This window comes from Aquarana catesbeiana, linkage group LG08, assembly GCF_042186555.1.
Source record: "Aquarana catesbeiana isolate 2022-GZ linkage group LG08, ASM4218655v1, whole genome shotgun sequence".
In the NCBI taxonomy this organism is placed as follows: domain Eukaryota; kingdom Metazoa; phylum Chordata; class Amphibia; order Anura; family Ranidae; genus Aquarana; species Aquarana catesbeiana.
The window spans coordinates 147,382,829-147,410,702 of record NC_133331.1 but is presented as its reverse complement, the minus strand read 5'-3'; the positions used below and the strand labels follow the sequence as shown (position 1 = coordinate 147,410,702).

Here is a 27,874-nt window from a genome sequence, read left to right as displayed (position 1 = left end):
CTCACGCCCGCAGGAAGGGGCCCATGCGCCCCCCGTGGCAATCGGAGTAGTCGCAGTCTTCAGGTCCAGGCCAATGAAATCATTGGCCTGGACCTAATCGGTTATGACCAATGAAATGCCTCCTCTGCCTGTGTAATGTAAACACAGGCAGAGGAAGTGATGTCACCTCCCGTCATGGAATTATTTTCAGTTCCACAGCGCGGAGAGAGGACATCTTAAAGCGAGTTGCACCAACACTACACTGACAATACACGTAGGCACACATTTCACCCCCAGAATGCCCCCAGTTAACTCCTTCACTGTGTTACCAATTGCAGTTTTCAGATTTTTCACTGATCACTGCATTGGTGTCACTTGTGACACTAATCAGCGTTAGGGCAGCTAGTAGTAGGCCCAGGTAGGTCTAGAGTACCCCCCTTAACCGCCCCAATAAAGGTTTAACCCCTTGATCGCCCCCCAGTTAACCCCGTCACCAGTGATCACTGTATTAGTGTCACGGGTGACGCTGGTTGGTTAGCTTTTTATAGCGTCAGGGTACCCGACGTATATTACCTAATAAAGGTTTAACCCCCTGATCACCAGGCAGGGTCAGTGTCAGCACCATGCAGCGTCAGATTAGTGCCAATAGTGCTAAAACGCACGCACCATACACCTCCCTTAGTAGTATAGTGTCTGAACGGATCAATACCTTTGATCTTACCTTTGATCTGATCTATACTAGAGTCCCCAGTAGTTTAGGGTTCCCACAAATGCAGAATTAGTGGGATCAGTACAGATACTTGCTTGCACCTGTGTTTAGCCCCTCCGCCTAGCCCAGCCCACCCAAGTGCAGTATCAATCGATCACTGTCACCTAAAACACATATATCTGCAGCGATCGCAGAGCCAGGCCTGATCCCTGCGAACACTAACAGTTTTTTTTGTAGTGATTTTAACAGTCGCTGACAACCAGTTGCTCTTTTTGCCTGTGAGTCGCACTAGTTGTACCTATAAATTTAGAGGCCAAAATGTCCAAACAGAGGTATACTAGTGAAGAGGCCTACATGTTTCTGAGCATGACAGATGAGAGTAAAGAAGTCACCCATATGTCAGATTCAAGCTCAGAATAAGAACCGGTAGACAGCAGCAGCAACCTGACAGAAAGCTCTGACGACGGCGTAGTGGTCCCTGCTAAGGTCAGGCGTACCCGACCCTGTTCTTCTTCTGTTGAGGTGCAAGAACCGCATGGCTCTCGTATGGAGCAGAGAGCCAGTACTAGTGCCACTCATCCTTCTGGTGAACTGGCAAGCACCAGCGGCCTAGTACTCCTTGGTCGTACATCCAGCACTGCAGTATCACGTGGTGACGTGGCGAGTCCCATAAGTGCAGTTTAAGCTGTTGCGGTGGCTAGCACAAGTAGTGTCCCGCAGCCACCAAGACAAACACAGGCCCGTTGAGCCCACTGTGCCCTTCCTGCAAAATATGACAATCCTAATTGGGAGCCCACCGCTTCTGCAGCACCCATACTTTCCCCATTCACGGGCCAAACTGGAATTTAGGTGGAAACAGTTAATTTTACGTCACTTGTTTATTCACTCCTGTTCACAGAAGATCTTCATAGGTCTATTGTGGTCCAAAGCAATTTGTATGCTGGTCAATTCATCGCCGCTAATCCCCAGTTGAGTCTTGCCAGAGATTGGAAACCTATTACGGTTTCCAAATAAGACCTTTCTGGGCCTATCGCTCCTCATGGGAATAACTAAAAAAAATGAGTTGCTATAATTTTGGTCCACTGATCCAATTCACCATATACCCATGTTCTCTGCATCCATGACCAGGGCTAGATACGAGCAGATCTTGCGGTTCATGCATTTTAATGGACAATGAACTCTGTCGTCCTCGGGGTGAACCTGAACACGATTGGCTCCACAAAATTCGGTCCCTCATAAACCACTTCAACAGTTTGCAGCCTTGTTTACTCCCGATCAAGTTGTCAGCATTGATGAGTCCCTTATTAAATTTTCTGGCCGCTTGTCTTTCAAACAGTATCTTCCCAGCAAGCGTGCCAGATATGGGGTCAAGTTGTATAAGCTCTGTGACAGGGCAATAGGCTATACATATAGTTTTAAGGTTTACAAGGGAAAAGATAGTCACGTGGAGCCCGAGAACTGCCCAGCCTACATAGGGAGCACTGGCAAGATTGTTTGGGACTTGGTGTCACCCTTATTCGGAAAGGGGTACCACTTGTGCGTGGACAATTATTACACAAGCGTGACACTTTTTAGTCACTTGTTTGATCGTGGAATTGGCATGTGTGGCACTGTGCGATCTAATCGCTGGGGCTTACCCCAGTGGCTTGTAGAGTCCCGACTTAGACTGGGGGAGAGAGCCTGCTTGAGAAGTAATAATTTGCTCGCAGTGAAGTGGAGGGATAATCGGAATGTTTTCAATCTGTCCTCCCTTCACGCAGACACAACAGTCCAAATTCCAACGGTGACTGGTGTTGTGGAGAAACCCCTTTGTGTCAATTAATACAACCTTAATATAGGAGGGGTGGACCTCAATGACCAGTTTATGCAGCCGTACTTATTTGCCCGTTAGGCCAGACGCTGGTACAAAAAAAGTGTGTACTTATTCCAATTGGCTCTGCTGAATGCTTATGTGCTATACAAAGCGTCAGGACGAACTGGATCCTTCCTTAAATTCCAGGAAGAGATCATCACAGCCCTTCTGTTTCCAGACGGTGCTATGGCCCAACTTTCCAATCCAAATGCAGTGAGCCAGCTGCAAGAGAGGCATTTTCCATGGTCCCCCTACCCAACGATCACCCCAAAGAAGATGTTGTGTCTGTAGGAAGCGCAGATATAGGCATGACACCCACTATTATTGTCCCTCCTGTCCTGGGCAACCTGGTCTTTGCATGCTACCACACACACTAGTGGAGTATTATGGTACATTTTCACAGGTTCTCCAAAGATGCCATCACATTTTGAGAGACCCAAACCTGGAACTGTTACAAATAAAAGTGTAAAACAATATATATATATATATATATATATATATATATATATATATATATATATATATATATATATATATATATATATATATATATATATATATATATATATATATATAGTAAAAAAGCCAAGAATAGTTGTAATTTTATTGATTGTTCTCTCTTTATTCTGCTCTTTTTACTGTATTTGATAACTGCAATTTTTTATTGTTACAATGTTTTATTATGTTTGCTTTTCAGGTATGTAATTCGTTTATACCTTACTGTTTACTGTGTTTTATTGTTAACCATTATTTTCTTTTCAGGAACGCCATTCAGCTGCAGCACTGATTTACTTAACTTAAAAGCAACAGGGTTTGCTCTTACGATACGTAAATCAGTGACTCCTGCGCTGTAGGAGGTGATTTCACCACCACAGACGGTGCATGTATGTCTATCATTAGAAGTGGATGGATGCAGGGTGGTATTCTAATGGTGGGCATACCTACCGATCAATCTCTTTTTTCGTTCAGCCCACAGGCTGCATGAAAAAAAAAAAAAGAACTTATAATATATGCCCAACAAGGACCAGCAAAGTACTGGTATGTTGCTGGACTTTGAGTGGTTATACCAGAATGATGCCTGCAAGTTTATGTATCATCTTGGTATGGTTCTTTTCAGCCAGAGGTCGGCTTTCATGTAAAAGCAAACCTATCGGCTAATTCTCAGAACCTTGCCCCACCGGGGAACCTGAGAATGCAGCCGGTGGTTCCTCCAGCTGACCATAGAGCTGATCGAAGACCGACTCCAATCATCTCTATGGCCTAAGGAACCGAAATCTATGAGCATTTAATGACACTGGTTTCGCCGGATATAAACAGCACCATTGGGAAATTGGGAAAGCATCTTATAACACCGATCTTGGTGTGGTCAGATTTTTTAAAATAATACCTGTCACTACCCATTGCTATCATAGGGGATATTTTCATTCCCTGCAATAACAATAAAAATGATTAAAAAAAACAAAATAAAAAAAATGAAAGGAACAGTGTAAAAATAAAATGAAAAAGCAAAATAAAAATAAATTAAAAAAAGCACCCCTGTCCCCTCCATACTCGCGCGCAAACGTGAACACAAGCGTCCGTCTCGTGTCATATGTAAACAGCAATTGCACCATGCATGTGAGGTATCACCACGAACATCAGATCGAGGGCAGTAATTTTAGCAGTAGACCTCCTCTGTAAATCCAAAGTGGTAACCTGTAAAGGCTTTTAAAAATGTATGTAGTTTTACACCGCTGCACGGTTGTGCTCAATTTTAAAGCATGTCGTGTTTGGCATCTATGTACTCGGCATAAGATCATCTTTTATATATCACCAAACATTTGGGCATTAAAATTAAAAAAAAGTGTTTTTTTTTTCCAAATTGCATTCGAAAAATTGCTGGGCAAATACTGTGGAAAGAAAAAACATCCACCATTTTAATCTGTAGGGCCTTTGCTTTAAAAAAATATATATTGTTTTGGGGTTCAAAGTAATTTTCTAGCAAACAAAATATTTTTTCATGTAAACAAAAAAAGTGTCAGAAAGGGCTTTGTCTTCAAGTGGTTAGAAGTGTGGGTGATGTGTGGCATAAGCTTCTAATGTTGTGCATAAAATACAGTTCACCTCCCCCCCCCAATGACCCAATTTTGGAAAGTAGAAACCCCAAGCTATTTGCTGAGAGGCATGTTGAGTCCATGGAATATTTTGTCACAAGTTTTTTCTGTTTCACAAAGACACCCCAACATGCCTCCCAGCAAATAGCTTGGGGTGGCTACTTTCTAAAATGGGGTCATGGGGGGGGGGGGGGGTTGGGGGCTATCTTGGCATATCATGGCCTCCGAAACTGATAGGTAGTGTAATCACCATTTTACGCCCTTAGAAAACCTGAAGGTGGTGATTGGTTTTCGGAGTCTTGTACGCTGCTAGACTGCCAAAAAGTCTTACACATGTGGTATCCCTTACTCAGGAGAAGCAGCAGAATGTATTTTTGGGTGTAATTTCACATATGCCCGTGGCATTTGTGAGCAATTTATCATTTCAGTGACAACTTTGTGTAAATTTTTTTTATTTTTGTCATTTTTTAATCACAAAAAAATAAAATATTCAATGTGCTCAACATGCTTCTCAGCAAAATCCTTGGGGTCTACTTTCCAAAATGGGGTCATTTGGGGGGGTTTGTACTGCCCTGCCATTATAGCACCTCAAGAAATGAGATCAAACTAAAAGCTGTGTAAATTCCAGAAAACGTACTATAGTTTGTAGATGCTATAACTTTTGCGCAAACCAATAAATATATGCCTTTTGAATTTTTTTTTACTCGAGACATGTGGCTGAATGCATTTTGGCCTAAATGTATGACTAAAATTTAGTTTATTGTATTTTTTTTAATAACGAAAAGTAGAAAAAATATAATTTTTTTCAACATTTTCAGTCTTTTTTTCGTTTATATCGAAAAAAAAAAAAAATCGCAGAGGTTACCAAATACCACCAAAAGAAAGCTCTATTTGTGGGAAAAAAAAGGTCACAGCATTGCATGACCACGCAATTCCCAGTTAAAGCGACGCAGTGCCAAATTGTAAAAAGTGCTCTGGTCAGGAAGGGGGTAAAATCTTCCAGGGGTGAAGTGGTTAATCTAGAGGGGAGGGCAACATCAAGGCAAAAAGAATCATGCCAATGGGTCCAACAAAACACATAAGGGTTGAGGATCCAACTCAGAGTGCTGCTGAAAGCTGCATCCACAGATGCCTGGTGATCCATGTGGTAGAACTTGGAAAATATATTGAATGAAGACCAGGTGGTAGTCTTACAAGGCAGAGCAACAGACGCTTGATGCTGGATGCCACAGGAATCCGCCACTGATCTGGTGGAGTAAGCTCCTAAGGGTACTGGATGTACCTTATCCTTTAGAGTATAAGCTCTTCAAATGAGATGTCTTAGCCATCAAGCAATAGTAGACCTGGAAACACTGTGTACTTTTCAAGACCCTGTTAGTAAGAGAAAAAAGAGATTCCATTTTTTTGGCTAGCGTCAGTATCTTTCAGATAGGCACCGACAGCTCTGACTAAAATAATGAAGGGCAATTTCATCGGGATACTTAGGAGCAGGGCACAAGAAAGGAAGGACAATGTTTTCATTAAGTGGAAGGCTGATATTATTTTAGGGAGAAATGAGGGTCTTACATGTAAGACCACTTAATCCTTGTGAAGACTTAGAAAGGGATTCTTAAAAAAGAAATGGCACTAACTCTGAAGCACATCTCACAAATGTGATAGTCACCAAGAAGGCCACTTTGCAGGGGAGAGCAACCAAGGGAAGTTCCCGAATGGGTTCAAAGAATGACTTCTGAAGGGCAGGTTTCAGATCTCAATGACGCAAAGGGTGCTGTAATGGTGCTTTCATCCATGAGCCACGTTCAATAAAAGGGATCAGTGAGTAGTCTCTAGGGTTGAAATGCTTGTGTTTACACTAGGCAAAAAAGGTTTTCCAGGTATGGTAGAAGATTTTTTTTGAAGTGGCTTTACTGGTTTTAAGTAATGTGGAAATGACAGTCAGTTATGTCCTCTGTCCTTCAACAGCCATGATGGCGTTGCGATAGTGGGTCTGACCCGTTTGGGAAAGGCCAGTGGCTGTCCCCTAGAAGTTTGAGTAAGTCTGTGTACCAGGTTCTTCTGGGTCAGTTAGGTGCAATGAGAATCACCGATTTCTTCTTTTCCACTATTTTGTGAAGTCGTTCAGGAAAAACTTGCACTTGAGGGAAGGCACATACTAACCTGAGTCTATTACAAGAACATCCAATGCCAGTGCTAGAGGATCCTTGGTCCAAGCCACAAACAGGAGTAGCTTCTTGTTGAACCCAGAGGTCAGCATGTTCACATCTGAAGTCTACCATTTCTGACAGAAAATTGAAGATCTCGAGATGAAGGGACCATTCACCTTGATTCCCCTGACGACTGAGGAAATCTGCCTTCCAACTGTCTACTTCTGGAATGTGAACATCACAGATTGCTGGGCAGTGCTTTTCCACCCAGGAGATGACCAGACCTATTTCATTCAAGGCTGCCACCTGGTTCCCCCATGATGATTGATATAGGCCACTGTCACGGCACTATCAGATTGCACCCTGATTGGGTATCCCTGGCACAGCAATTTTATTGCTCTAAGCTCCAAGATGTTGAGATGGGGGTGCATTGCTTACCTGGGTGATCAGGCTCCCTGAAATGTGAGAGACTGAAACACTCCTCCTCAGCACATGAGACTGGCATTTGTCATTATCAACTTACATGAGGGTGGGAGCTAAAGAGTTCCATTGGGAAGTCAAGAGATGGAGCGCGTTTTGTTCAAAGCCAACAGAATGTTGTGTTGGAGTGGCACTGAGTGAAGGGAACAGCCTCAACAATCAACCGTGAGGCTAAGGACTCTCATGAAAAATCTCAGAGGGATGACATTTATATCTAGGGTGCAAGCATGAGACCTTAAGGAGAGAAGCTCGTTAGCTGGAAGGGTAATATCTGCCTGGGTTGTGTTTAGAACGAGGCCTAAGTGTTCCAAATGAAGGGAAGGCTGGAGGTCAGACTTTTGGAAGTTGAATACCAGATTGAAAGCCTGACGATTCTGAATAGTCCTTTTAACACTTGCAGACAGTTGTGAGAGAGAGAATATCTTCAGATAAAGGTTATCTAGGTACCCTGTACCCTGGATGGCCGGAGTTCTTAAGAGGGTAAAGTATGGGTGCAAGCACCTATGTGAATGCTCTGGGTGTAAAAGATAAGCCAAATGACAAAGCAACAAATTGAAAGCTCTTGGCTCCTACTGCAATGGGCAGAAAGTACTGATGAGGTGGGTAAATGGGGGTAGGTATTTTGAATGTCTACTAATACCAAGTATATTCAGTGTCAGAGAGGCAGTGACCTTGCAGTTTCCACTTTAGAATACACCAGTACTTATTTAGGAATTTTAGGTCCAGGATAGAATGAATACCCCTGTTGGGGGTAAAATTCTCTGAACCTGTCTGCCAGAGGGACCAGAACAACCACTCTTTGGGACAAAATATGGTCCAGGGTGGTCTGCAAATTTGACTGTATTTTGGTTGGTTTGAGAGAAGAGGATAATAAAGGGGGTAGAGTTTGGAATTCTATTTTGTGCCCCTTGAAGCCACTGATTGAACCTTTAGGTGTCACCCAGAGGAATGCAAACTGTAACAAACCCCTCCCACCCCCCTCCCTTACAGTGAGGGTGCAACATTGGAGGCTTTGGGGTAGATTTAGTGAGCTTTGCGTTTCCAAGTTTGTGCCAAAAGGAAGGGCTAAATTTTGGCTTTCAGGCAGTTGAAGCCTGAGGAGAGAGGTGGGGCGCTCAGCATTTTGAGGCAAAACCTCTGATGAAGGGGGTTTTGCAGCCTTCCGCTGTGTAAGAAGGACTTTTCTTCCTGTGACATCCATTATGAAATTGTCAAGTGTTTCATCAAAGAAACATCCTCCTTCCAGGGTCATATGAGTGAGACGTCTTTTACAGCTTCAGCTGACTGGGCTTTCAGCCATAAGATCATATGATCATAAGCATATGGCTATTAGATCCACACTGGAAATTTGTGTCATGACTTTCTACAACATCAACACAAGACAGTTCGGTCCTGAAAAAAAAGATCCTGTTGTATGTTCATGCCTGCAGCCTCTGAGCCATTTTCCCTAACAGAGACCGCTGTGAGAAGAAACTGACTACTATTGTCGTTGGGACTGTAGTAAACGGTCAGAATGTATATAAAAAAAAAAAAAAAAAAAAAAAAAAAGGAGCAGTGTCAGTTGCCTATGGAGACATTGCTCTGTCTATCGATCAGCTAGTGTCCCTGATTGACAGCCACAGCAGTACAATGTCACCATAGTAACACTGTACTGTTCTGGTGAAAGTGTATATGTAGATGCATAGCCACAGTACTGTGCAAAAAGCTTTAGACAGGTGTGAAAAAATGCTGTAAATTAGGAATGCTAATAGTTTATGTTAATCAATTAACAAAATGTAAAATAAATGAATATAAGAGATATCCAAATCAAAAGTTGGTGTGACCACCCTTCAAGGCCCCTTTCACACTACCGAGCCTTCAAAGTCACGCGATTTTGCCACGATTTGGACGCAATTTCAGGGAATGCCTGTGTAACTTGCATCAAAGTCAGACCAAAGTAGTACAGGGACTACTTTGAAGTTACACAGATATGAATGGTACTCATTGGAAATCATGGGGTCCAACTTGTCATGCGACTTTGCAGCCCCAAGTCGCAGGACAAGTGGCACTAGTGTGAAAGGGGCCTAAAAAAGCATCAATTCTTCTAGGTACACTTGTAAACAGTTTTTGAAGGAACGCGGTAGGCAGGTTACTCCAAACATCTTGGGGAACTAACCACGGGTTTTCTGTGGATGTAGGCAGCCTCAAATTCAGCTGTCTCTTCATGTAATCCCAGACAGATTTGATGATGTTAATATCAGGGTTTTTTGGGGCCTATCACTTCTGGGACTCTCCTTGTTCTTCTTTACACTGAAGATAATTCTTAATGACATTGACTGCACGTTTGGAGTTGATGACACAAAATTTGTGTCCCTAAGAAGCCCAAAGCTGGTCCTTAGAATTTGGCCTATCTATGCATCTAGGCTGTGAAAAATTCTCACAAATGTGATATTCCATACTCTGATGTTCTGATGCAAGGGAAGCAACGTCACTCTGAGCAATTTGAGTGCATTGCAGCCCATCAGCAGAGCGAATGTTTGCCTGTGGTTTTGCTGATCAGCAAGAGCATTCCCCTGTGGGGTACTCATGGAGTAGCGTGAAAAAGGGATAAACGCATTAAGAGACGTATAACACAGCAACCCAGGTGATGACCATGCAGTAGCAAAGTCTGTGGCAAAAGGGCAGGAGGAAGTGTCTGACTACCATAAGGGCTCTGGGAAGAAGTGGTGGTAATAGTGTAACCTGTGGTGCGATTTAACACCTGAGACTCAGCTCTGAATAGTGGAAATTTTACAGCCAAGTTTGAAAGCTTAAACACCAAAGAAATTAAGTCCTGGTCCTTTTTAGCATAAAAACAAATATTAGTACGAAGTCTCGAGCTTGCTATAGGGCTACACAATGGTTCAAAACCAGGACAAGCCAATCTTACCTTTTCACATTGCTGGTCCCCTTAAGGGTCCTTGGTTTCACCTATCATGGTGGGCATACCCCCCAAAGGGGTTTGCAAGATCTCAGAACCATAGGAATTGACCATGGCCCTAGACCTGTATAGCACGCTGTGGTCAACTAAAAGTGCCAGGGTGAGCGCCCAAGAAGGATCTAGTGTCCGATGCTACAGAGTAGGGTCCAAGTATGGTTCCCAAGGTATTAATGAGATTTACCCGATGAAAATGCACTGCTTCTATTGTTATAGTAGAAAGCTTTAAAGAGTTAATTGAAGAATTTCAAGTAAATAAGAACTAGTTAAGTAAGGAAACTTCTCCAAGGGTGAAGAGGTCCATCACCAACAGGATACCAGCAAAAAACTGAGGTCTCACCAAGTGGGGTAGGGTTATAGGGGTACACCCAAGATGGGCATGTCCAAAAGCTTTTCCACTTTCCAATCCCCTGTAGTTAGCAGCCTATAACCCAGGGTCTAGGAATATCCAGCCCGTGTCCTGTACTGTACGATTAAGACAGTGATATATAAAGCAGCCAACATATACTGTATATATCTTTATCAATATACTACACTAAAATAGTTATGTATGGAAACATTATTTTATCTAGGTGGTTATTAGGCTTTGGGCTCATTTGATCATTGAAAATTCACTTAAAGGTGCATTTGAACCAAAGTTATTCTCCTAACTTGCTTCAAGCGAGTTTTGCATTCCCATAGATTCGTATAGGAATGCAAAATCCATCTGACACAAACAGAAGGTCCTTAAATAGTTTTTAATATTTATTTGACTCTCATACAGAAGGGATTTAAATTGTGTTTGTGTACTATAAAGGTTAAGTGTCTGCTTGTTATTGGCACACTGTTATTACATATGCAGTGCCGGTTTTGTTGTATTTTAAATTGATTGTAAAATGCAGGTGTTTTTTTTTTTTATCTTAATTCATTCTATGCATTAAGATAAAAAGCCTTCTGTGTGCAGCAGCTCCTCTCAGCAGCCCCCCCCCCAATGCTTACCTGAGCCCCATCTAGATCCAGCGATGTTGTAGGAGTGTCTCGGCTGCCCAGGACTCCCCTCCTTAATGGCTGAGAAAGCAGCTTGGACACACGGAGCTGTGGCTTGGCTCAGGTGCCCCCATAGAAAGCTGCTTGCTGTGGGGGCACTAAACAGGAGGTAGGTGTCAGGAGCACTGAAGAGGGACCCGAGAAGAGGAGGATCCAAGCTGCTCTGTGCAAATCCACTGCACAGAGCAAGTAAGTATGACATGTTTGTTATTTTTAATTAAAAAAAAAACGAGACTTTAGTAATCACTTTAATCTCTAGCTGTCACTGTTTCAAAGCCTGTCCAAGAAACAAAATTGGAATGAGTACCTTTTAAGAAGAGGAGTGTGTTCCTACCTATGGTAGCTGGGAGCAAAGGAAGCTCTGGACAAGACAAGGAGGGTTAGCCATTTAAAGTGGTCGTAAAGGCAGAAGCTTTTTACCTTACTGCATTCTATGCAGTAAACTAAAAAAACTTCGGCATGCAGTACCTCCTGCAGCCCCCCTAAATACATACCTGAGCTCTATCTCGATTAAGCAATGCATGTGCTCTCTGCCGCCTCATTGGCTCAAATACAGCAGGTAGTCAGGAGCACCAGCAGGGGACCCAATAAGGGGAGGATTATGGCTGCTCTGTACAAAACCATTAGAGTAGGTACGTATAACCCGTTTGTTATTTTAATTAAAAAAATACAAAGCTTTACTTTCACTTTAACATAATGCAGATTCCATGTCCAGACTTGTCTAGAGCACTCTCTCTTGTAGCTCTCCAAAACAGCTGATTTACCGCTGAAAACCAGTATGTACACATAAGTCAGGATCTACAGGCCACAGTGTGTGGAGAAAAACTGCTCTTTAAAAAAGGTACACACTTTTTTTTCTGTACAAGACAGTGACATCTATAAGATTTGCACCAAATGTGCAATTATCCTTAAGACTACAGCAGAATTTAAGTTGGTTTTACTTAGAATTTTGCCAAGATAATTTGTTGTATAAAAAGGAATACCTTCCGATCCCTAAATCCTGTACGTTGCTTCTTCTTCCTACCCTCCTCTGGTTGCTGTTCTTCATCACTTGACTCCACAGCCTGATCCACATTATTTTCCCGCTCTTCATCTTCCTTTCCCTTGGCACGGGATTCATCTTTCAAATTGTGCTTCACTGAAGACTGTGCTTCTGCATTAGCTCTGTATTAAAGTCAATGGAGAGTGTTAATTAAATCTTCACACACACCTATCCTAAATGTGTATCCTAGCACTACCGTCCTTATCACTCATCACTCCAGTGAGCAATTATGCACATAAAGCAAAATCTAAATAACACTCTATTTAGTGATGTACATCTAAAATAATAAAAGCAGAACTCCAGTAAGTTTAAGTAACTGGCACCTGGACAAGGCCAATGGTCCTATGTACCTACCCTAAAGGATCTTAAACATACAGAAGAAAACAAACATCAAACACATGTAATACGTTCTAGAGATTTAGCATAACCCATTCAGTAAATAAGGAAATTATCCAGAGTGGATGATTTGTCAGTATAGACAGTATAGAATCCAATATGGATTAACCAGGAAACTCTTAAAGGTGAAGTTCACCTTTGGTACATGTTACGTTTCACTCGTATTTAGGGTACTAAGAAAAGCATGGGGTTTTTTTTGAAAATTCTCTGTATATTTTGGCTTATATAGCAAAAAAAAAAAGTTGTGAATAAATGCCATGAAAGAAAGCTCTATCTCAAAATTATCAAAATTGAATGAGTACAGCGATGCATGACTGAGTAAATGCCAAAGTGTGACCACGCTGAGAGCTGAAAAATGGCCAGGAATGTAAGATGGTTAAAGTGTCCGGACTTGAAGTGGTTAAACTGCCGAAAAATCCTGTTATTGTTTGAATTAATGAAAAGGTCCAACCTGCTGGCTAGTAACATCTTTATAGCATCCCAATATATAAAGGCTTTCACTCAACTGCATATTACAGATTGGTCCCTCACATGTGGTGGGGAAAAAAGTTTCAATGAAGTGTAATACCACGCAGAAAGGTAGGTGGGTACAAGAACAATAGTGGCTAGATCTGCTTACAGGGGCACTGAGGACATTTTAATGGTGTTGTGAGTACCCTTCTTCTTGAGAATAGTATACCAGGCTATTCTCAGAGCACCAGAAAATATCAATTCTGCCTAAGGCTGGCTATTCACACCTATGCATTTTTAGTGCTTTTTGCATTTTTCAGATTTGCACTACAGTCCATTAAACATGGTTTCCTATGGAACACGTTCTGTAGTGCAAAGTGCAAAAAGCACTAAAAATGCATAGGTGTGAATCCAGCCTAACACCATTAAGCTGCCCGGAGCTAAAAAATATAAATATGATGTTTTGAAGCCTCTGTGTGCCCAATACACTGAAATAAAAGGATTTTTTAAACCATATATTTTCAAAGTTGTCATTTGTGTCCTTCCTCGCCTACATTTTGTAAGCAGACAGGGTTTCTTCCATTACTCTTAGAAATCAAACAGATGATTGGTGCGTTTACTTTTCACCAGCTTAGATTTATTTTCCCTAAATCCAGTCACATTTGTGTAAGCTGCCTAGACTGATTGATAGCTATACATTACAAATCACTTTTATATCCAAACACTGTCACATTTCAAATTAATGCAAGAAAAAAACACAATGAATGTGTATATATACAGAATGTTTATATAAAAATGTACTTTCCTGACAAATACCCTTTTCAGCACAGTTTTACCTCTTAACACAAAACTGCAGCCTATACATTATATGCCATACTAGAATATGAACACAACCTAATTGGGATACAGCCCCTATGGCCTGACAGGAATTTGGCAGCTTGTCCCACTTTATCTATAATTTTGGTTTTATATGCAATTTCAAATCAGGTTAGGCTGTGCCCACATGGTTAATTTGTGGCAGTACAGATCTAACTATTTTACATAACCCACGAGTGTAACCCTAATGGGCTGGATTTTACAGTTAAACACCAAAGCTAATTGACACCACAAAATGGACAAAGTTGTATAAGTCAGCAAAAAACCCTCTTGAACTATGAGATATAATACACCCCAGTCCTCCAGATTCAATACTCATAAGTTAACAGGATGGCTAGAATCCTCTCTCCCTGTACTGTGTTGTGGCCAGTTTAGCTTAAAAATTACCATATTCTATTTCCAAACTCGAACTTGGTTTAAATCTGGATATCCTGTGACAAAGTATCCAACATTTATTAACCATATTGTTTAATCATCTATCTGAGGGTGGGAGTAAATGGTAAAAAAGTTATCAAGCACAACTGAGAGTTAAAAAACGAATTTGTTGACGCTTAGACCCTTTTCACACCGAGGCAGTTTTCAGGCATTTTAGTGCTAGAAATAGCCTCCAAAAAGAGCCTGAAAACTGCCTCCCATTCATTGCAATGAGTGCTTTCACACTGGGGTGGTGCACTTGCAAGACGTTAGAAAAATTCCTGCAAGCAGCATCTTTGGGGTGCTATAAATAGCGCTCCCAAAACACCCCTGCCCATTGAAATTAAGCGCCTTAAAAGCGATTGAAAGCACCGCAAACCTGGACTTTTTCCCTTTTTTTTTTTTTTTGAAGGTCGCATTGTTACGTGACCTTCAAAAAAATATGCCCCGCTAGCGTCCAAAATGTGCTGCAAAAACAGGCGCTTTAGCAGCGCTGCAGTGCGAAAGGGGTCTAAATGAGTGATAATTAGTGACTCAGTACTACAACTTACTGGGCTTGGTCAAACCAGAATTTTATTAATACTAAAAATATTACACTTCATTAAAAAGGTACCCAAAACACGATTTCACACACACACACACACTAAGGCCCCTTTCACACTGGGGTGGGGTCGGCGGTAAAGCGGCGTTATATTTATCGCCTCTTTACCGTCATTTTAGGGGCGCTATTCAGCCGCTAGTGGTTTTAACCCCCACTAACGACCGAAAAAGGGTTAAAACCGCCCGCAAAGCGCCGCTGCAGCAGCGCTATGCCGGCGGTATAGCCGCGCTGCCCCATTGATTTCAATGGGCAGGAGCGGTGAATACAACGCTCCAAAGATGCTGCTAGCAGGCCAGCGCACCGCTCCACTGTGAAAGCCCTCGAGAGATGATATCACAATTAATGTGTTTCTATACGCACAAGTCAGATATAGACAATGGGTATCCCTCCAGGAATCATGGAGTAATTGTCCCCATCATGGATAGTAGTTTATACATTGGTACATGCACATCACAAGGAACCTGATTTCTTCGCCATAGCAGATCTAAAGCCAATTGGTGATTGTACTGAGTTAGGTGTATATGGAAAGCATGGAAATACTCCCCTCAGAATGATTGACAAGAGGGCAGCACTGGTATAGTGGTCCAGAGGAGGAAACCACAATGAATGACTTGGGAAAACATCAGATCAAGTTATATGAGCAAAGTCTATTGCATCTGTAACCACAAGCATATCACAAGCCTCCCTCACACTTCAGCAACAGATCAGACCAAATAGAGCATTCCCTCTATCCATAGACCATAGTTTACATCAATCCACGTCTTCCAAAAGGTAATATATAGTTCACAGTGCCATATAGTTCACATAACCAGATAAAGGATTCTAGGATCAGTTCCCTATGGGGTGCATGTACATTGATACTTATCGAATCCTGATGCTTGTAAAAGTTCAAATCTCAAGTTGCTTGGCAAGATGGACCTCCAATCCCCGGATGGGTAAACTTTGTGTTTGTAAGGAGCCTTGCTTGTGTTGCTGGCTTTTTGTTCAATTACTACTACAGCACTGTCATATTGTGTGGATTCCAGTAAGTTATTAGAGATGAAATGGAAATAAAACAAAATTAAAAATGAAATAAAATAAACTTTAGTTGGAGTTGCATGCAAATGACTGCAAACCCTTTGGAAATCGTAGCTTTTTAATAAATGGCTCCTAGATGTGATTTTATTTTCATCTGAATAATAAATCACAAAATATTTAGGAACTAACCTTAGCCCACTGAGATATAATACTGGCGTTAACATATAAAACCTCCATATCAACATAGGAGCAGGAGTGCAACTATAAAATCCTCACCAGATGGTATCAGCGCTCAACTACTTTACACAGAATAGACCTATCAATCCCTAACACCTGTTGGAGAGGTTTGCAGGCCCCAGGTACCAAGACTAAGCATGAGCTCAGGCGTGTTCACAAACAGCACGTGCAGTGAGACATTGTCCCAATGTGCGACTGCAGAGATCGGGAAATGTCTCACTGCTTGTGATTAGCCCTGCACATGCTGTTTGCGAACACACCTGAGCTCATCCTTACCCAAGACTCATTCCCGGAGTACTTGTCCTCTCATACAGTAACTCCTTTTTTGTGACAAAATACTTAGCCTATAGTACGATCTACTAAGAGACAGAATAAACAACTCCCCTCTTATTACTTTGCGCTTAATGTTGCCTCGTTCCTATAAACAAAATAAAGAGAGCCTAGTTGTACAGACAAGAAAGCGAGACTTCTAAAAGGTGCCAAGAATTCACAACACAAAAACAAAAAAGAGCCTACTCCAACACTTTCTCAGCTATGCTCCTACTGTGATAGCCAGAGCATTCACTAAATGCCCCATCTTTTGCTCAGTGGGCTTGTGAAATGGATTCTATTTGCCAAATGGAAAACCTGGTTTCCTGAGGAACAGATAAAACTGACGATTACACTCTCAAATGGTCGGTTTGGAATCACTTCCGACATTCCCAAATTTAACCTTTTATCTCCTATTCATTTATTGTTATAATTGTCATCCTCGGTTGGATGCTTCAGCTTCGATACGCCATAGTGCTCAGGCCCTTACCCCTCCTTATTTTCTCCCAGACACACCTCCATCTTTTCCCCCTCTTTTCCTTCTCCCCTCGCCGCACAGATATGCATAGAGAAAGATCCCAAACACCACACACCTAGCAAAGCACCTAGCAAAAATTAGTAAACAGGTGAAAGCAGACTCAGCTAGCTTCATCCAAAGCCATGCCCCCAATGTTTTTCAACCCACCCACGGGGCTTAATCATTTGTTTTCTTTGTGTTAACTTTTTAATGGCATTAAAACTTAATTAACCATCTCACGTCTGGACACTTTTTAGTTTTTAGCACTGTGATATTTTTAATAACAATTACTCAGTCATGCAACGCTGGACAACGCTGCTTATCATTTTTTTTAGACAGACACAGTTTTCTTTTGGTGGTATTTAATCACCACTGGGTTTTTTACCTTTTACTACATAAAACGAAAAAAACTTGAACATTTTGGGAAATAAAACCCCATGTTTGGCTTAGTTTCAGTTTTAAAATTTTGCAAATATGCTTTCTTCACATATTTAGGCCAAAATATATTCTACTACATTTCTTTAGTTAAAAAATCCAAATCAATGTATATAAAGTGTCTACAAATTATGATATAGTCTATATCTATATTTATTTGAAAAATGATGGGTTCTGATGTACTGACTGGCTATCTCATTTTACCCCTGTTTGGAATGTAGATAGTCCATGTGTTTAGTAAAAGGCATGGTGAGTTTTAATTTTTTATAACAATTTTTTGGAAAATTAAGAAATTAGATCAGAGCTAGACCAATAATTCTAGCACCAGGTCTTCTGTGTAACTCTAAACTGGTAACCTATAAAGGCTTTTTAAAGTGTAGCCTATGGAGATTTTTAAGTACTGTGGTTTGTCACCATTCCACGGGCATGTGCAATTTTAAAGCGTGATAGGGATCTATTTACTTGGCGTAACATTATCTTTTAAATTTTAATAGGGTATTATATTCCATGAGGCCAGTCAGCGATCACATGGTACCAAGGCCACCTACAGCAGCCTGGTACAGCAATCACTGTTCCGCTGTGACCGTTGGACACAGTGGGCTCAGATCACATCTCTGTGCACTCCCAGGGAGGCTGTATGTCAACCCCCATTAGTGCTGCTACTGTCCCGCCGTTTAGGTTCAGTGGGAAGAGGGAAAACATTTATTTTTTATTTTATTTTTTATTTATTTCAGGTACTTATATAGCGCCGTCAATTTACGCAGCACTTTACATATACATTGTACATTCACATCAGTCCCTATCCTCAAGGAGCTTACAATCCAAGGTCCCTAACTCACGTTCATACATACTAGGGACAATTTAGACAGGATCCAATTAGCCTACCAGCATGTCTTTGGAGTGTGGGAGGAAACCGGAGTACACGGAGGAAACCCACGCAGACACAGGGAGAACATACAAACTCCAGGCAGGTAGTGTCGTGGTTGGGATTTGAACCAGCGACCCTTCTTACTGCTAGGCGAAAGTGCTATCCACTACACCACTGTGCCGCCAACTCCAGACACAATAAAAAGAAATAAACTTGTAGTGGGCAACCCCATACACACTGCAAGGGTTAAATGCTTGTTTTTGCCTAGGGGTAGAGGAGGAAGGTTTAACGCTTACCTTACTTCAGTAGGCTCCCTCAACCTTCCCGGCCAGTCCCCCAAAACCTCCTCTCGTAGGAGCTTTCGGCAGCAGTTGCACGCTAATAGATCTGTATTGTATGTGACAATGCTGAGGGACCGTTCACAGCATTGAAGGAGAGAAAAGGAAGCACTGGAACCTGCCAGGAGAGGGGTAAGGCAAGTGATACAACTTTCTCCTTTACTTCCTAGACTGCAAGGATTTTCTATTAATCATGGAATTGGGCTTTAAGATATTGAAACCAAATATAAACATAAGATAACATTAGTGGCACTGAAAATAAACCACACTATTTCCTACAGTAGAAAACAACCCTAACTTTGTATTCAATTTATAAAAATTTCTGCTTGTCGCACAACTGGTCTGTGAAGCAGCTACTTTTCTCCACTTGCTTGTGGTGCTTACAAAGAAGAGGGTCAACTGCCATGGAGAAGAAGAACTAAGGTAAGTATTTCTGTTTATTCCCAAAAGAAAAACCAAGGATGAACATGGACTTTAAATTGGTAGCCACCAGTAGACCCAAAATGAAGGAGAGAGTACCCACTTGAATAAAAAATCCAAATGGGTGATATTCCTTTTTATTCAGCCATAACTAAATAAAATGAGCAGTGTTTTCTGCATGGCCTTTTCTAAAGGGCAGCGCTTCATACCCCAAAATGAGTTAGCCATGCCCCTCCATATTGACATCACTACAGCAACTCTTGAAGACTACCAAAAGCTCCCAGAAAACACTGAACAAGACAGCTTGCACTGCACGCTGTATAGCCTGAGAGTTGCGGCATCGCTTCCCTAGCGATTTCTGCAGAACCAGTCGCTTGCCAGCTGATCTCTGCACATGGCCTAGCTGCTTGTCTGCTGAACTCTGCATGTTCAAACCACATTCTGAAGACACTGCCACACCATTGATATGCCTTTTCAATACCTAACGCAGAGAGTTTATCGCTTCTATGGTACATCCCTTATCATACAGCCTACATTTAGATGGTTGGTGCCCTTTGTTCTTCACTCTCTAGCTAGATATGAGTTTTGACCTGTTTCAGTGTTCATAACGGATTTACTGAATTGATTTTGTGATGTCTTGCCTGATTAGTCCCTCTTCAGAATAAGCTATAAGATTTCAATGGGATTCAGGTTGGATTTTGGAAAAGCCAGCCTAAAAGACAGTATTCAATAAATTTTGCGCAACAGTCTCCATAACTTTCAGCCAGTGTTTATTTTGGCAGCAAATTTCGATTTAGTTTTAGTCATAGTCTTTTGACTAAAATGCCATTTTAGTTTTAGTTGCATTTTAGTCATATTTAATCAACTAAAATCTCCAGTATATATTTTAGTCAAATAAAATGTCCTATATTTTAGTAAACTAAAATCTCCAGTATATTTTAGTTGACTAAAACTAGTTTTAATGGTCTAAAATCTAATGGGTATAGTTAAATTGTAATGCATCATTTAAGCATTTGTTCACAATTTCCAAACACATTATAAACGCCTGGAGTGGAAAACCTAATAAAATATTATTTATGGCATTAGGGTTCGAACATGCACTAGAGACATGATTTAGTCATTCTATAACATCTTTAAGTAAAATCAAGTTTCGTTACAAGAATATTGCTTTTTTGACAGAAGTGCAACTTTAGGATTAAAAAAAACAAAAAAAAAAAAAAAAAAAAAAAAAACTGTGCGATAATGCCACCATGCAGTGCACATTTACATGAACTTTAACAGTTCAAGTAACTGAACAGAATGCAACTAAACATTTCAGCAGCTACAAGTACAAAGCACAGGCACGGTCACTGGCAAAGCATAATAAACCAATACTCGAGGGTAATGCTTATTTCTACAATAAGAATCAGTTTACGGTCAGTTTATAATTTAAACAGTTTTAATTCTCATATACATTCAAAGAAAAAAGTGCACAGTCTACAATAATGCCAGCCATTAGACCCCTTTCACACCGAGCCGCCTATAGCGTCAGCGGTAAAATGCCACTATTTATAGCGGCGTTTTACCGTTGGATTTACGGCGCATTTTGGCCGCTAGCAGGGCGCTTTTACCCCCAGCTAGCGGCCGAGAAAGGGTTAAAAACGCCCGCAATAGCGGCGTTTTGCCGGCGGTATCCCAGCGCTGCCCCATTGATTTCAATGGGGAGCAGCGGTGGAGGAGCGGTAAACACACCGCTCCTTCACCGCTCCAAAGAAGCTGCTGACAGGACTTTTCCTGACGTCCTGCCAGCGCAGCGCTCCGGTGTGAAAGCCCTCGAGACAATGCTGCAGCTGTTTGAGGGCGGATTGCAGGCGCTATTTTTAACACTATAGCGCCTGCAAAATGCCCTCGGTGTGAAAGGGGTCTTAGTGTGTAGAATATAACAGTCACTTTTTATCAACTCCTCTCTCTCTCAGCATTCACAATGACATTAGAGGTAAATATCACACTAAAAAGACTAGCCTAGGGGCAGGACCCAGACGTAAGGCTGCCTTATCTATTGTTATGTCATTAGTGGGATATTTACCTCTATTGTCAAATTTGTCAATGCTAGAGAGAGGAGTTGATAAAAAGCGATGCTTGTTATAGTTCCAAATACTAATGGCATTTGTAGTCTGTAAATTTTACCTATTAAATTTAATTGACAATTAAAACTGTTGTTTCATTATTAATTCTTCCTATTGCAATAAGTACAACCCACAAGTATTAGGTATGCTTTTAATGTTAGAAATAGAAGTGTTTTATTCCCGAGGGATTTCTATTTGTTTTGATTCATTTTAAGGAAAGCACTTTGTGCCAACATGACCCTTGCTTTATTCCGCTGGCCTCTAGAGAAGTCACCTGTGACACTGAATACCCTCTCTGCAAAGGCTTGAGAAGCTGGCAAAGCCGGCAGGTCAAATGCAAAAGTGTCACTCTTTAAAGTCCTCAAGGTGGCCGAGTAGATCAAAGAGGGCAGGGACATCCAGGGGACATGGACATGGTGTCACTCTGGAGGGTTTTAGTATGTTCTGCAAAAGGCAGCAGTAGGTCATGCAATGATGTGAGCTTTTGCCATTCACTGTAATGCTGCACAGGGCTCTGGACAGTGGTCTGAGGAAACCTGTAATGCTGCACACAATCCACAGTGGTCTGAGGAGGCCTTTGATGCTGAAGAGTGCACTGGACGGTGGTCTGAGGAGGCCTTTAATGCTGCATAGTGCTGGATGATGGTGGTCTGAGGGGAGGCCTGTAAAGCACAGTGCTCTGGGACGGTGGTCTAAGAGGCTTGTAATGCTGCACAATGCTGATGGTGGTCTTGGGTCTGAGAGGAGACCTGTAATGCACAGTGCTCTGGATGCTGGGGGTCACTGGTCAGAAGGAGGCCTGTAATGCACACAGTTCTCTGGACAGACGGTGGTCTGAGGGGAGGCCTATAATTGTAATTTACACATTCACGGTGCTCTCTGCTCTGGACAGTTGTTGTTAGTTGGGAGTGGGACTCTCTTTGGGAGGCCTGCAATGCTGGCTGCACAGTGCTGGTAAGCGAAGCACTCTATGGACTCAAGTCGCTTGCTTGCTGGGAGTGGAAGCACTCACGGGCAGAGCTCCATGGAAACCAAAAGTTCGAGGGTAAAGGAAATAGATTTTCATCATATCGTTTTTGTCAGTGGATGAAAATGTGGTTTTAACTCTTGTCACTGTAAAAAGGCCGTTGACTAAAATGTTTTGGTCGACTAAATTAACACTGCTTATAGCTGCAAGCACCAAAGTTATAAACACTTTAAAGAAATCATCTGCGTCTATATTTCCCACAATCAGTGTATGATTTTAAATAGTGTGTGTATATACAGCCACAAAAAAAATGTGTGTATTACCACAAATGAACAGAAAAACATCACCATCAACAGATGTACACTTTTCACTATTTGATGTTTATTTGTGGTAATATACACATGATATATCAGCCGACGAAGATTAGCGCCCAAAAATAAGGTTATCTGCGTTTTTGCCGATAGGAAAAAAAAAAAAAAAGGTGCCAATAATGGCTGAAAATAAATTCATATTAATTTAAATTCACGATATTAAAGAGTCAAATATAATACAATTCCATAAATAAATATTTTATCTACACGCTATAGCCGCTATCAGCGTGAGGGAAACTATGAAACACTTTTTTTTTTTTTTTTCAAAATTTTCGTTTTATTTAGCAAAAAAATAAAAAACCCAGCAGAAAATAAATACCACCAAAAGAAAGCTCTGTGTGAAAAAAAAATGATAAAAATGTAAATTTGGGTAAACTGTAGCATAACCGCGCAATTGTCATTCAAAGAGTGACAGCGATGAAAGCTGAAAATTGGTCTGGGCAGGAAGGGGGTTTAAGAGCCCATTCACACAGGGACGACTTGTCAGGCAACGTAGTCGCCTGACAAGTCACCTCCCGTTCTGTGCTATGGAACCGTTCTAAGGGGAGCGACGCAAGTCGCTCCGACTTAGAAAAAGATTCCTGTATGACTTCGGGGGCGACTTGCATAGACTTCTATACAGAAGTCGTTTTGCAAGTCGCCCGGGCAGTCGTTTGCAGGTCGCCTCGCTGAGGCGACCTGCAAGTCGTGTCGCCCCTGTGTGAATGGCGTCTAAGTGCCCAGTAAGCAAATGGTTACAATCCTACACAAATTGTGGAAAATATAGACACAGTTGATTTATACACATATTTACATTATGTAATACAAGCGTAGCACAATTTATTTACAGTCTAAAATAATACATCACGTCTGCAAAAGACACTAATGTTGATTTATGCCTGTGTTTTGCTACACGACCCAAAAAGCTGAGTTTTATATTACAAACATACGTCTTGACATTCTACTGTAGAATTACCTGACAACTGTTATTCTTAGATCGCTCACTAACTGAAATGCTATGCTAGGTTCATAATTAACATGGTGGAACTTTCTATCTGGCATCCAATGAACTCTAAGGACACCGACATTTGATCACTGTATGATCAAAATAAGAACTGAAAGGAACCTCTTTATAAAGAATGGTACAATAACAGCAACTTTGCATTGCAGAATTCCCCTTTATTTTTGTTGGTTTCTCTACTATTTATAAAAAGAAGAATTTTGCATTATATATGTAGATTGGTGTAAAGTGGTAAAATGTGCAAATGAAAAAACTATATATTGTGCCACCTTTACAAAAGTCTAGCTTCGTTTTACTGAGAAAAACGGTATTAAAGCGGGATTCCGGCCTAAAAAAAAAATAAATAAAAGTCAGCAGCTACAAACACTGTAGCTGCTGACTTTAAATAAGTACTTACCTGTCCTGGGTGCCCACGATGTCGGCCACCCGAGGCCAACCCGTCCCTCAGCTCTCGAGTCCCGGCACCGCCATCCTAGGTAAGGGAAACAGGCAGTGGAGCCTTGCGGCTTCACTGCCAGTTTCCTACTGCGCACGCGCGAACGGCGCTCTGTGAACACACACAGTTCCCAGAAGACAGCGGGGCAGCTCACCGAGGAGCAGAAGACACCGCAGAAACGGAAGAGGCAGATTAGGAAGACTGCCTAGCAACAAGGGTTTAGGTAAGTTTAAATTTTTTTATTTTTTTTCAAATGTTTTTTTTTTTACTTTTTTTTTTAGGATTTTTGGTTTAATTTTTTTTTTCAGGGTGGCCCTCCACTTTAACTAGGTGGTAAAAACTATTGAAAAACTCAGAAGAAAAGTAAAGTAATAATAAATCAGCAAAATCTATTCATTAAATCTATTGCACTTTCATAAATAAAACAAAAAAAATCAAAATCTATATTTTCCTTAAAACAAAACAACAAAATATAGATTTTTATCTTTAGGAGAAAGAAAACAAGGATGCTGGAAACACAAATTGGTACATGAGGCTTCACAACAAAATGACATGTCTGAAGGAAGCAGAAATACAAAATGCAGACAGCTACACCAGCACATCTGTATTTAGTTTGAGAACTATCTAGTTATATCACCAGAAGGCCGTTTCCATTTTTATTCTTCTACTCTTATTAAAATCCAACTTCAGGTTTTAAGGGTTGGTAAGAGTCAGAAATTATGTCAAGTTTTTATTGCTGGGTCTTCACTGGGATTTACCCTAACCTAGATGGGCAACTCCAGATGGGTACCCAGATAACACCAAGACAAGAAACAAGAATGTAGAGATGTCATCAGAACAGGGAGACAGAGAGCAATAAAACCTGACAGATGTACCAACCTTTTAGCACTCTCTAAAATAAATGAGGTTATTATGGGCACAGGAAGTGAAAGTAAAAATATCACCAATGAGCCAAGACGACAGCAGTTAAAAAAAATATATATATAATATATGACTGATGCTAAAACCATCCAACAATTTTGTACAAAACAATTACAAAACATTTTGTTTAAAGCTGACCTTTAGCATCCTTGCTGTGGCCAATAGAATAAAAAAGTCCAAAAGTGCGGCACTTGAAATAACAAAGAATTCAACGTAGAGAAGATGGATGTACCCATTACCAACTTGAGTGTATGTAAACAGCAGCACTCATCACCACGTGGTAAAATAATCTGCTTACCAGATGGCTGGAACTGGTGTTATAACAACCAAAAGGCACATCTCCCATATCCAGCTTCTATATAAAATCCCACATAGACAGATAATAGGTCTCCAGATGGTATTCACACTGTACAGGCTTCTCCAGGTTCTCACATCAGATGTAAGGCATTCAGTTTATTAGTCGACAATACCCAGTGAAGGAAATAAGTAACCAATAGTGAAGCCCACAATAACATTTAAAGTAAATTTATTGTAGTAACTTAGAGTTAAAATTCAAAGGTGCATGCATCACAAGAAATAATTGGCTGCAGCATTCAGCGTGCCAGTGTCAACCTGCCTGGCATGTTTCATTGCAAACGGATATCATCAGAGGCGTGGCTTCACTGACACCAGCACTCCCTTAATATATGGGAGCCAATTGCATTTGGATTGGGAGCCAATAGAAACCTGTGTAAGGTGTGAAATGATGCTAGAAAAGGTGGTAGGGGAGCTAGTTTGAGCTGATAACGCTAGAAAAAAAACGCTTGAAAAAAACGCTCATTTCTCACTGTTCAGGTGTTTTCCATTGAGGTCTATAGGGACGCTCAAATCTGCCTAAAAAGAAGCTCATGTATTTTTTTGAGCGGCAATTTGAAACAGGCAACAAAAATGTTCCAATGCGAACAGCGAAAATTAATGGGATTTTGCTTGTTGGGTGTTTGAGCGTCAAGCTGAAAAACGCTCAAGTGTTAAATGACACTGTAGTTGCAATACATTTGTTTAGATTGAAGCAAAAAAAAAAAAAAAAAACACACTGTGCTTGTGTGACAGAACAACTGCATGATGATGCACAGGTGCTGGAGGGTGGTATATCAAACTTGGAGACCAGAATATATTCTGAAAAAGAATGCTGGCTATTAACAGGCCAGTGATTATCATCATCTTCCATCTGCCATAATAGCAGGTGTGTTTATTAGCCTTGACCATTATTTTTGATCGAAAATCTTTCCTTTACAAAAACAAACAGCAAAACTGAGCAAGCAGATAATGGGTTGCTCGAAACAGTATGTTATCGCATACTTTTATTCTTGTAAAAATTGCCTTATTATTGGGATTCCATCCAATTCTGCAAAACAATTACAGTAAAATCTGGAGGAATTATACACTGGAGCCAATTGTATGAGCATGTAGCCATGAAAGGTTAAGTGACTTGTAAAATTCTGGCAAAAAAAGAACAGATGCTGGTAAATAGTTTTTCATGTTGCATATTTCTTGCTGAATATTAAATGCTAAATTTTTATTTTCTTAACAAAAGCTTAATTTTTTTCTTATGCGAGTCTACAAAAAGAAGACTCTATAAATGTAACTCTGGCAGACCTCCATCAGACTCTTTATATCCAAAATACTTTAGGTGAGTATCAGGTGCATGGACCCCCACTGTGTCCTATAGACACACAGCACTAGCTGATGGAACTATATGGTGTTGATTGCTGAAGATTCTGTGATTGAAGACAGCAAAGTTCATGGCCAATGAAGAGGTAAGTGCCCGCCTGAAATCGATCATCATTCAGGACTGAAAAGGTTCATCCTGAATATCTGGTTTAGCGTATCCACCAAGCAATTCATGCAGTAGCATAATGTTAAAAGTTAAAAGCTTTGTCTGTTAAAATAGATCTACGGTCTTGGGCCAAGCATATACAGTAGTCCAGGCAGCCAATGTCTGATAGTCAAAGTTAACAAAACTTGAATGGTGGAGTTGACCAAAGAAAATAAGGCCTTAAAGGGGGTTTCTATCCTCTAGATGACAGTCTTTGAGCATGGAATTATCCTCCACAGGGACCGTTTTTCTGTCATCACAAGAAATGGTCGCATCAATCACAGGGACTGACCATTTCTGAAGGTAACCCTCCTCAAAAATGGACATTTTGAACAAACTGAGTTTCTCAGGGTGAAGCAAGTCACCATGCAAGGCTCAAAGAGCAAGTGGACTGAGATGGCCTTAGCATGTTTTAATAATTTAGGGAACTCATGGTGGAGACCTTAAGGTGAGCAGATTCAGGCTGTTCGAATTTAATGGTGTCCTCATTTACAAAAAGTGATTGAAAAGCCTGGGTTTTTTTAGTTAAAAAAAAACAAATATGTCATACTTACCTGCTAGGTGCAGTGGTTTTGTACAGAGCAGCCCAGACCCTCCTCTTCTCGGGTCCCTCTTCGGCTCTCCTGGCCCTTCCCTCCTGTTGAGGGCCCCAACAGTAAGCAGCTTGCTATGGGGGAACCCGAGCTGGGTCACAGCTCCCTATGTCCATTCAGACACAGAGCCGTGGCCTGGGCCCCCTTTCTCTCCTCATTGGCTGACTGAGTGACTGGCAGGAGCCAATGGCGTCACGCTGCTGTCACAGCCAATAAGGAGGGGAGTCCTGGACAGCCAAGACATTCCTGCAATATTGCTGGTTCTAGAGGGACCTCAGGTAAATATTAGAGGGGCCGAGGGAGTCTGCTGCACATAGAAGGCTTTTTATCTTAATGCATTAAATGCATTAGGTATAAATCTTGCGCCTTTACAATCACTTTAAGTTTGAGATCTCAGCACAAGGCATCTCATCCTGATCCAATACCTCAGAAATAAAGGCAGGATTCTTCTTCGTCTACCTACTCCA

The 27,874-nt window shown here is 41.2% G+C and overlaps 1 protein-coding gene across 3 annotated transcripts in view; it reads right to left on the bottom strand.

Annotated features, from left to right (window-relative positions):
- MICU1 (mitochondrial calcium uptake 1) overlaps positions 1 to 27,874 on the bottom strand; it is a 524,563-nt gene that overhangs the window by 354,463 nt on the left and 142,226 nt on the right. For all 3 annotated transcript variants that reach the window (XM_073596557.1, XM_073596558.1, XM_073596556.1), the window contains one exon: positions 12,223 to 12,403. In XM_073596557.1, coding sequence (XP_073452658.1) covers positions 12,223 to 12,403 — 181 coding nt within the window. The remainder of the gene's footprint in view (positions 1 to 12,222; positions 12,404 to 27,874) is intronic.